General features: G+C 32.0%; 1 protein-coding gene and 1 long non-coding RNA gene across 2 annotated transcripts; one reads left to right on the forward strand and one right to left on the reverse strand.

Annotated features, from left to right (window-relative positions):
* The first annotated feature begins 1396 nt into the window (after nt 1-1396).
* LOC25498966 (histidine biosynthesis bifunctional protein hisIE, chloroplastic) lies at nt 1397-5812 on the forward strand. Its single transcript, XM_013594021.3, has 6 exons — nt 1397-1552; nt 2670-2851; nt 4354-4599; nt 4713-4808; nt 4903-5051; nt 5300-5812. Exons 2-6 carry the CDS (start codon nt 2708-2710, stop codon nt 5514-5516), a joined length of 852 nt encoding a protein of 283 aa, XP_013449475.1. The 5' UTR covers nt 1397-1552; nt 2670-2707; the 3' UTR covers nt 5517-5812.
* A 228-nt stretch (nt 5813-6040) lies between these two features.
* LOC112416788 (uncharacterized) lies at nt 6041-7714 on the reverse strand. Its single transcript, XR_003007276.2, has 2 exons — nt 7497-7714; nt 6041-7401 (listed from the first exon to the last, which is right to left on the reverse strand). It is a non-coding gene; the product is annotated as an uncharacterized lncRNA (long non-coding RNA).
* Nucleotides 7715-10172: the final 2458 nt, after the last annotated feature.

The raw sequence follows: 10172 nt of genomic DNA on the forward strand, positions 1-10172 counted from the left end.
AAAATATTGATGCGGATAAATATTGATGCGGATACATATCAACACGATTAATAACTCGAGAAAAAAATTAATTTATTGAATAGAAACATATGTTTTGATTTGTTGGAAACTGAACAACCTTTCAATCTAAAGTGTTATATGTTACATAGTATATAACATATCATTTGCTTCTTAATTATTATATAAAAAAAGGCTTAATACATGCTTTGGTCCCTTAACTTATTTTTGAATTTCATTTTGATCCCTTAACTTTAAACCGTCTCAATTTGGTCCCATAACTTTGCCTCTGTTTACCTAAGTGGTCCCTTATGTTAGTTTTTTTAACAGAAGGGACCACTTAGGTAAACAGAGGCAAAGTTATGGGACCAAATTGAGACGGTTTAAAGTTAAGGGACCAAAATGAAATTCAAAAATAAGTCAAGGGACCAAAACATGTATTAAACCGTAAAATGAACAATAAAAACAAATTTATTCACTTTAGTATTTTGTTGAAGTAATAAATTTGTCTCTTCACTTAATTTATTTGTAGTTTTTTTAGGCATCGGCCATGTTGCAATCCAAAATAAAAAACTTACACGGATCCCGCCAAATTATTCTCATTTTAATAAAACAAATTAGCAAGTTCACCTTATCACTAACCACACAATTAGGCCCAAGTTGTTAATGACTCCCCTTATAACGAATTATTCAGAAGATTTCGAGTTTGATTCCTTATTATAGCAATTATTAATCAGATTTTATTTACTTCTCATCCGAACTTTGGATTATTATGTCCCTATGCCCTTGAAACTAAGGGTCAACAAAAAAAAATTCACCTAATCACTCAACTGTTTTATTCTAATTACCATCGGAACTTAAAAAAGTTTATGTTTAGAGAAGCATTTGAAAAAGTTGGTTTAATTATTTTGTTCCACTCTTATTCTTTTAAAAAAATTTCATTTTCACTTTTGGTTTTTCCTTTTAAGTAGTAAATTCATATGTATAATTCATATTTTTGAATAAAAATTTGTAAAAAAGTTTATAATACTATACGAACCTCTCGCAAATAATATTAGAATTTTTAACAAAACATAAATTAAATATGAATTTTTATATTTTTGGCGGTTAAGTATTCATATTTAATTCATGTTTTGTTAAAAAAATATATTTTTTTAAGAGATTTTTACAATATATTACACATTTCATTAAAAAATATATGAATTGGCTTAAAAACAAGAACAAAAAATAGTAATTGAAAATTTTATATGGACTAAAAGTCGAAAGAAAATTTTAAAGAAACTAAAATAAAAATTTGTAAATTTACATAGACAAAAAAAAACATATTTAATCCATTCTTAAAAAAAAAAAAATTAATCCAAAAATCTATTTCATTTAATATGATAGATATTTTCCAATTAAACAAAGCTTTTAGAACGTAACTTTTTCACCTCTCTTTCTACATCTTCACTCTCTAACCCAACTCAACTCTTCTTCCTCACAACCCCATTTCACATCTTCAATCCCAAATCAAACCAACACCACACCTATCCCTTCATCGCTGCTATTCATTCAGGTATGTATAAATCTCATCACTATTCATTTACTAACTGATTGCATGACTTCCTTTTGTTTTCAAATTTGCGTTTTGACCATATTTTATGACTTGCACGCCATATATTTGATGAAATTATTCAACGGCTACTGTTGATTTTTTATTTCTATTTTTTTTCTAATTAAGTTGGGATTGGAATGCTGAAATGTCATTAAGCTGGATTCTTCTTGGTTTTGTGTTTTAGAAAATATAATTGTCTTATATTTATTAATCATCTTTGTTCAAAGTTTATGCATTTTGTTGAGTACAACTATTGTCAGGAATAAAAAATGAACAGTTGGCATGGTTTTTTAGTTTATATCAATGTTGTAATTGCGGATCGCAGAAAATAGCGGTTTAGTCAAATTCCGCTACACAACAGTGCTATAGCGCCACCATAGCCGGTACTTCACAATATTTTGTACTAAATAGCGTATCGCTGGAACTATAGCTCTATCTATATCGCCATTATTTAACAACATTGGTTTATATAAGGCATTCTTATTGGTTTGACGAAAAGATTAAGACAAATGCCTCCTCAACATTATTGAAAGAGTTGACTAGAATTCACTATATTGTATGCGACTTCACTGCTGAAATTCTGTTATTAAAACCATAACGAAAGCAATTTTTGTCGGCATCATACTGTTTGGAGACCCACAGTGTTAGTTAGTTATGGTTAGAGAGATAGGAATAAGAAGATATAAATAATAGGAATGAAAGTGCAGCAAGGGAAACTGGACATTAAAATGAAATTCATATGCTTTCCCTTAGGTCAAAGAGCTTTGGTCATAGAATGTGGATAGCTTGCAGCACAATCTCATTATTAGATGTTGGAATGAATATATTCATAATATTTTTATTGAAAAAAAATTACTTGTTAATAAAGGTTGATTGACCCATAGAGTGGGGTAGGCAATCACATTTAAAATGTTTTTTTTTATAACTTAAGGCACATGGGCCAGCCTTAATGAACACCGTTTATTGACCTTTTGTCCCTGTGAACTTTTTTACCATATGGGCTACGGTCAAGAAGGGTGGGTCAGCTCATATTGAGGTTCTATAAGTTGATTCTTATCAAACCATTGTTTCTTTACAGTTGCAAAGTCAAGTGGGTCTAAGAGGCGTTTCAATTCAATGGCTCTTTCCAACGTTCACATGCTTCAATCCGCCAGAGGTTTCCAGAAGTGCAATCTCTCATTTTCCAGCCATGGCTATCCCAGACGCGGTTACAGGACCAACCACTTAGCTTTTGCTTCTATGCACACATCTGACCCTAAGGTATTTCCATGTCAACTATCTAACTAGTTTCTTTCTTAGATTTGGACAATTGGTTGCTTTGATTAGCAGGTTATTCAGACAACGGCCAATGAGAGCCCTTGGGAAAATAAGGGGACGTGTGGTTTGTTTTTTGCTTTCATTTTCAGTTGATATGTTTTTACTTTTCTTCAATTTCATTCACAAAATTTTGAACACGCAAAACAAAATGAAAATGAATTGATATTTTTATAATTATCAGCAAAAAATCAAAATAAACAAAACAAAGGGACCAACTTTTTTTATTGTCCAATCACAGTGAAAACTCCTTACGGCGATGTTTGGGCTTGATGTTAAATGACAGTTTTCTTGTTGGAATTGTTCTCTGCGTCCTTGAAATAGATTGTATAGACTGCTAACATGTGACCTCCACTATTCTGGTCATAGACGTTCCTGTCTGAGAGATATTGTTATTTTATAGATAGACAAGGTCATTTAAACACCAAAGCATGCTAACATAGAGGAATTACCACTTTTTTACTATTTCTTCCAGATGTATTAGGTCTAGAATTTCCTATTATAAGTTATGTAGTGGCAGTGGACATGCAATTTGATTCTGCATTCCGTTTAATTGTCAATTTGACTGTGTACAAGTATTGGGTGCAAGCATCCTCTTTGCTCTTGTTTTGAAAAATTATTGGTTGCATAAGTATCTATGACAGAACTCATGCTTATTCGTAAATGGAGTTGATCGCATGATTGAGAATCAACTAGTAGCTTTTCCCATTCATCATGATACTGATAATGTGGTAGATCAGAAGTACATTTTTATCTCGAACAAATCATTTTTATTTAGCAACTTTATCATTGTTGCCTTCTAGTATCTTCAGAGCCTTGGTGCTGTTTTAGTTGTTAAATTTCCTATTGAAATTGTGATAATAACCTCATGTAAGTCCAATTTGTATTTCTTGGTTCAAATGGGGTAAGCATTTAGTTTTGTGGCATCAAGTTGTAAGGGAATAATACAACAATACTATGGAATTAAATCCATTTGAAGGAATTAAAAATGGAACGTACAGAAGAAATCAAAAGGGGAGAAGAGAATCCTCAATTCAATGCCTGCCTTTCTACTCATCACAGGTGCCTTTATATAGGCATGAGGTAAAGATATTTTTTGTTAGGAATGCATTTTCTCTCGCCTCTACCCAACTCCTGATCAACGGGATTATTTGCCATCTGTCCTTTGATCGCCAGCTGCTCTTTGTTATTAATAAAATCTGTTGTGGTTTTGATTCCATTTCCAATGATATCCTCAATCATTACACAAGTCCTCAAATTCTTTTACATTTTTAGAGTGACCGTAAATATGCTGTTAATAATACTCACAAGAAAGTTCGTTAGTTCATTCTTTGATTGCTTATGAAATGCCATGGCATTTGTTGTTTCATTCCTTCTCTCTTTTGTGTCTTTTTGATGATATAAATCCTTGTTTTCTGTTTCGCATTAAAAAGCTAAACTTTTGTCAGGTAGACTCATTGTTGGACAGTGTAAAATGGGACAATAAAGGTTTGGCTGTGGCAATAGCTCAGAATGTTGACACAGGGGCAATACTGATGCAAGGCTTTGCAAATAGAGAAGCCGTGGCTACAACCATATCTTCTCGCAAGGCCACATTCTATAGTCGGTCACGATCATCGTTGTGGACCAAAGGAGAGACCTCCAATAATTTCATCAATGTCCATGATGTCTTTCTTGATTGTGACCGTGATTCTGTAAGCTCTTGCCGTTTTTCTGCATTGATTTTTTATTTACATTTTCTGTTTTTTTGTTATTCTTTGTATCTTATGGAATATTAAGCACTTTTTCTTATTCGTTGACAACTTAGATAATATACCTTGGGAAACCTGATGGGCCTACCTGCCACACAGGGGCAGAAACATGCTACTATACACCAGTCTTTGACTTGTTGAAAGAAGAAGAGGTTAGCTTCAATCAATTAAAACAGACATTTTATTGTCTTGGTTTCCTGTAGAGAAAGGCCAGCAACGTTTAAATTGGTTTGTTATCTGCTACAGGTTGAAGGAAACAAATTGGCATTAACCTCTCTGTATGCATTAGAGTCAACAATATCCCAGCGCAAGGCAGAGGTAGTAGAAGAAAATGGAAAGCCTTCATGGACAAAGCGGTTATTGCTTAATGATAAGTTGCTGTGCTCTAAAATCAGGTTGGGTGTACGATTTTATTCTACTGAGTTTGATCAAAAGAAGTCCCTTTTTTCCACCCAAAAAATAATATTCTTCATGGTTTTCAGTCAGTGCAAAGCCTTGTTATAAAGTTGCCTCTATATAAAAGTATTTCCTGGAAACATTAATTTTATTTTAATAATATAGACGCATGAAGAAAACAGATGGACTTTATATTTAACACCTCTCACTATGACTTCAGATTGTAACTGTATCTTTCTACTTGCAGAGAAGAGGCAAATGAGTTGTGTGAAACACTAGAGAATAATGAGGACAAGTCACGCACTGCTTCAGAGATGGCTGATGTACTCTATCATGCCATGGTTCTGTTGGCACTGAAAGATGTCAAAGTAGAAGAAGTTTTGCAGGTTCTGCGGCAGCGATTTTCCAAGTCTGGTATTGAGGAAAAGAGAAGTCGCCCAACCCAGAAATCGGTGGAAAATTGAATGTTTTTTGTCAAGTCTAATATTTCAAACAACATATTTAGTTTCTGGTGTCATAGCCAGATGTACAAGACGAGTTGTTACTGTGAGTAGGGGGCAACTCTGGCACATATAGCAAACTACAATTCTATAGTATTTATTCTCTCTGTCCTGTTAGTCATCATTTGCCTAACTTAGATATTTGGAACCCGTATCCTCTTGTAATGTGGTCAGTTTATTGATTTTAGCTTTGACTCTTGTTTGATTCCATCCTATCATCACAAGAATTAAGTGAATACAATGTGATTTTTGTTGAATAAGCATAGAATAATATTATGATAACTATTTATTATGGCGAAAACAGAAAATAATTATCAAGAAAATGGTTAAAATATTATAAATGGATTTTTTTTATTGAAAGGTGTAGTATTTGAAGTTAAGAATGTATTAAATGTTGTTTTTAAACAATCATATTGATTTTTTTTTTTTTCTCAAGTGTCATTAAGGCACTGGTTACACACACATCTTATAAAATAAAAAGATAGGAGTAATAGTATATCAACATTAACTATTTTTTTTTATTGCCATAATACAATTATTAAATGCCTAAAGGCAAATTACAATGGCCAAGCAAGCCACCAGATGCTTACATCAATGTCATGAATATGATTCAACAACTTTCACTGAAATTATTCTTAAAAATATTAGAAAGAAATATGGATAGATAGGCCGATCATGATAGAAGCAGCGGGGAGCAGATTATGTCAGTGGAACCGGACGAGCAGATGGAGGCATAATGGTACTTGCACAACTGGTCATGCACAGTACATCAGCTCCTTCACAACTTATGGCACAACCCAAGAAATTCCCAACTTTCCAACTGTAACAGCCAGTGACACAAGAAAGAACATCATCCCCACATTTGCCAAGACATTGTACTAGATTGGCTTTTAGGCCAACCTCTTCGGCAGTTGCTAATGAAATCAGCATAAGCATTCCAAAAATTAGGATCATTTGCTTGCTTTGTAGAGTCATTGTTAAACTAAGCTTGCTTTTGTTGGTTAGTTTCACAAGTTACTCTAAGCTAATTGTTTGTGAATGAAAGATATTGATGCTCTCTACATTTATATACTTGTTATGGAGAAGGTGGTGGTCATCTTCACGACTGAAACAGGTATCATACATGCTGCATGACATAGTATTTGGTAATTAAACAAAGGAGGCTTTTTTAACATGTTTGAATTAGGCTATTTCTAAGTTTCAAAAACATCCTTCGTTAATACAATTGCATAGTTAAACATCAGATTTTAACTCATTTTTCAAAATACATTTATGAAAAAAATAAATAATTCATTTTAAAATTTGTTATTTATTATTCTGTTTATATTTTTTATCTCGAAAAAGTATGTTTATCCATATTTCAAGTGGTATTTATTTTGTTGCCTAGTAAACAAAATAATTAAAAAAAATTGATTTTATTTTGCAGAACATCGACTTCTACTATTGACTGGAGAATGAGCAACTTGTAGATCTCCTGCAAAATAAAATGGAAGAACATTATATGAAGCTTAGTAAAACGTATAAGAGGATAAAGTGAACAAAAGCTCTTATTGAGAGAAGTGTAAGATTTTATTCTTGAAAATGTTTTTGGATCTATGTTTCTTCATCATATTCTTAATTTAAAGAACAATACATGTTTTTCTTTTACCTTTGTTAAATATATTAATCTATAGATTAAAAGAGCATGTTTGACATAATAGATATTTTTTTCCAGATATAAAATAAGAACTCTGCAAAGTAAAATCAAGGTATCAGTTTATTTCTTCATAATAATGTCTTTCTTTGTAGTTTGTTAAAGAGACATGAACATCATTTGACTTTGCTGCAAACTATCACCATATTCTGTTTCCTGCAAGAAATTAATACTGAAATGAGTCATTTATTTTGTTGAGGATTGATGTATTAAACCAATTAGAGATTTAGTAATTCCCATAGTTTACATACCTGTGTCTCTTTTCTTTGTTTTCAGATCGATGAAGGGACAAAAACTCCATTCAACTTTCATGCAACAACATTTCTAGATAAAAAAATTGTAGTTGAATGTAAATACAAATAATGAAAAGGTACATGTCAGATAAAGAAAAGAGTAAATTTTAGACACTTTAAACATCAAATGAACTTGTATATTTGAAAAGTTGTTCATGATTGTTTTTTTTTACAGCACTTCAAGTTTTCTGCAAAATACAATTGAAGAGGAGAAGATAGAGATTAGAAAGTTTGAAAACCTACAAAATAAATTGAAGAGAAGAAGATGGGGATTAGAAAGTTTGGAACAAAAAAGAAAAAATACAGGCCTTGATCTTCCTCTTCCCTCACTTGTTAACATTCACATCTCTTGTACCAAAATAATTTTAAATATTTATCTTGTGAAGTTTTCTGTTTGGATACAGAAAAGTGATAATGAAAAATATAAGGAAAGTGCGTTTGAATATATGGTTTCAAAAGGTTGGTGTTTTAAAATTTAAGGAGAAGTTTTGAAATTTGAATTGTGTGATATGAAAAAATGTAAGTGCAGGCTGACATTGGTATAGTGGCATTGAAAAATGGGAAATGTTTAAAAAGTAAAACTATTAGAAAAGATTAGTTAGATTCAGACTAGTCATTAGAGGGATTGGTGTTAAAATTGGAAACCATGTAGTAATAATAGTTAGATGATATCATTAGTTAGAAAAAGTAATTTTAGACTTCCACTTAGATATATGTGCACTTGTTTCAATACCACTTTTTAAATCATTTCTCTGCCGATGATACAAAATGACCTTTCTCTTCATGAAGCATATTTTCAAAAACGCAGAGGCCACGTGTCCAATAAAAGAGCTGCCCACTTGTCAAGCACAGCACCCAAATGACATACATAGAAGGAGCCAAATGTCAAGCTCTTATTGAGCGTGCACTACTTTCTTACTCCTTCCGTCCCTTAATAAATGACCTAATTGACAATATGCATTATTGACTTTATATACTTTGATCATACTTTTCTACTAATTCACAAAGATAAATAATATCATGTAAGATGTTGTTGGATTCGTCTCGATGAGTATTTTTAAAATATTAAATTTTTATAATTTTTTTTAGTAGAGAATTGAAGATATCAAAAATAAAACATATGCATTGATATGTGTGTCAGAGTCAACTAAGTCATTTATTTAGGGACGGAGGGAGTATATTATAAGAGAAGAGACTATTTATTATGGTGAAAACATAAATAATTATCAAGAAATTGGTTAAAATATGAAATGGATTTTTTTTATTGAAAGGTGTAATATTTGAAGTTAAGAATGTACTGTATTAAATATTGTTTTTAAACATCCCCGTGAGCTTAACTCAGTTGTTAAGGATATTGCATATTATATGTAGGAGCCGGGGTTCGAACCCCGGACACTCCACTTCTCCACAATTAAATTGTGTGAGCTCTAGCCACTAGGCTACTTGACAAAAAAAAATAATATTGTTTTTAAACAATCATATTGATTTTTTTTTGTCAGTGTCATTAAGACATTGGTTACGCACACATTCTTGTAAAAAGGTACTAGTATATCAACATTAACTATTTTTTACTGCCATAATACAATTATTAAATGCCTAAAGGCAAATTACAATGGCTAAGCAAGCCACAAGATGCTTACATCAGTGTTATGAATATGATTCAACAACTTTCAGTGAAATTATTCTTTAATATATTAGAAAGATGTATAGATAGATAGATCATAATAGAAGCAGAGGGGAGCAGATTATGGCAGTGGAACCAGACGAGCAGATGGAGGCATAAGGGTGCTTGCGCAACTGGTCATGCACAGTGCATCAGCTCCTTCACAATTCATGGCACAACCCAAGAAATTCTCAACTTTCCTACTGTAACAGCCAGTGACACAAGAAATAACATCATCCCCACATTTGCTAAGACATTGTACCAGATTGGCTTTTAGGCCAACCTCTTCGGCAGTTGCTAATGAAATCAGCATAAGCATTCCAAGAATTAGGATCATTTGCTTGCTTTGTAGAGTCATTGTTAAACTAGGCTTGCTTTTGTTGGTTTGTTTCACAAGTTTCTCTAAGCTAGTTGTTTGTGAATGAAAGATATTGAAGCTATCAACGTTTATATACTTGATATGGAGAAGGTGGTGGTTATTTTCATGACTAAAACAGGTATCATACATTTTGCATGATGTGGTAGTTTGGTGTTTAGATTGAGGACGCTTTTAACATACTTCAAGTATGATATTTCTAAGTTTCAAAACAAATACAATTGCTTAATTAAACATTTTATATTTACTTGCCAAAATCAAAATCAAACTCTTATACATTTTCCAAACATTTCAATACTCACGATCTCAATCATTTCCATGCACAACACCACTTAGTTTGTAGATATCATCACGTTAGTGAGGAACTTTTTCCCCTCTATGCCACATTTTTAAAGAATCATACATGTTTTGATAAATGTACTTTCAAACAATATTTTAATTCATGGCTATTACAAGTAAATCATATAACATGTTATTGAATATACTCATTAGTGTCCTGAGACAACAATAGTTAAGGAGATTAATACATAAATTTTGTATTGGAAATTGTTAAAAAGTAGCGTGTTCAACTTTTTGGAAGTCAAAAGTTTGTTGT

Source organism: Medicago truncatula, chromosome 7 (genome assembly GCF_003473485.1).
Source record: "Medicago truncatula cultivar Jemalong A17 chromosome 7, MtrunA17r5.0-ANR, whole genome shotgun sequence".
In the NCBI taxonomy this organism is placed as follows: Eukaryota; Viridiplantae; Streptophyta; class Magnoliopsida; order Fabales; family Fabaceae; genus Medicago; species Medicago truncatula.

Excerpts from the sequence above, each read along its gene's own strand:
- LOC25498966 (XM_013594021.3), top strand. The coding sequence starts at position 2,708 with ATGGCTCTTTCCAACGTTCACATGCTTCAATCCGCCAGAGGTTTCCAG. Across the intron at positions 2,852-4,353 it reads TGCACACATCTGACCCTAAG|GTAGACTCATTGTTGGACAG; the intron begins GTATTTCCATGT and ends AACTTTTGTCAG. Across the intron at positions 4,600-4,712 it reads TTGATTGTGACCGTGATTCT|ATAATATACCTTGGGAAACC; the intron begins GTAAGCTCTTGC and ends TTGACAACTTAG.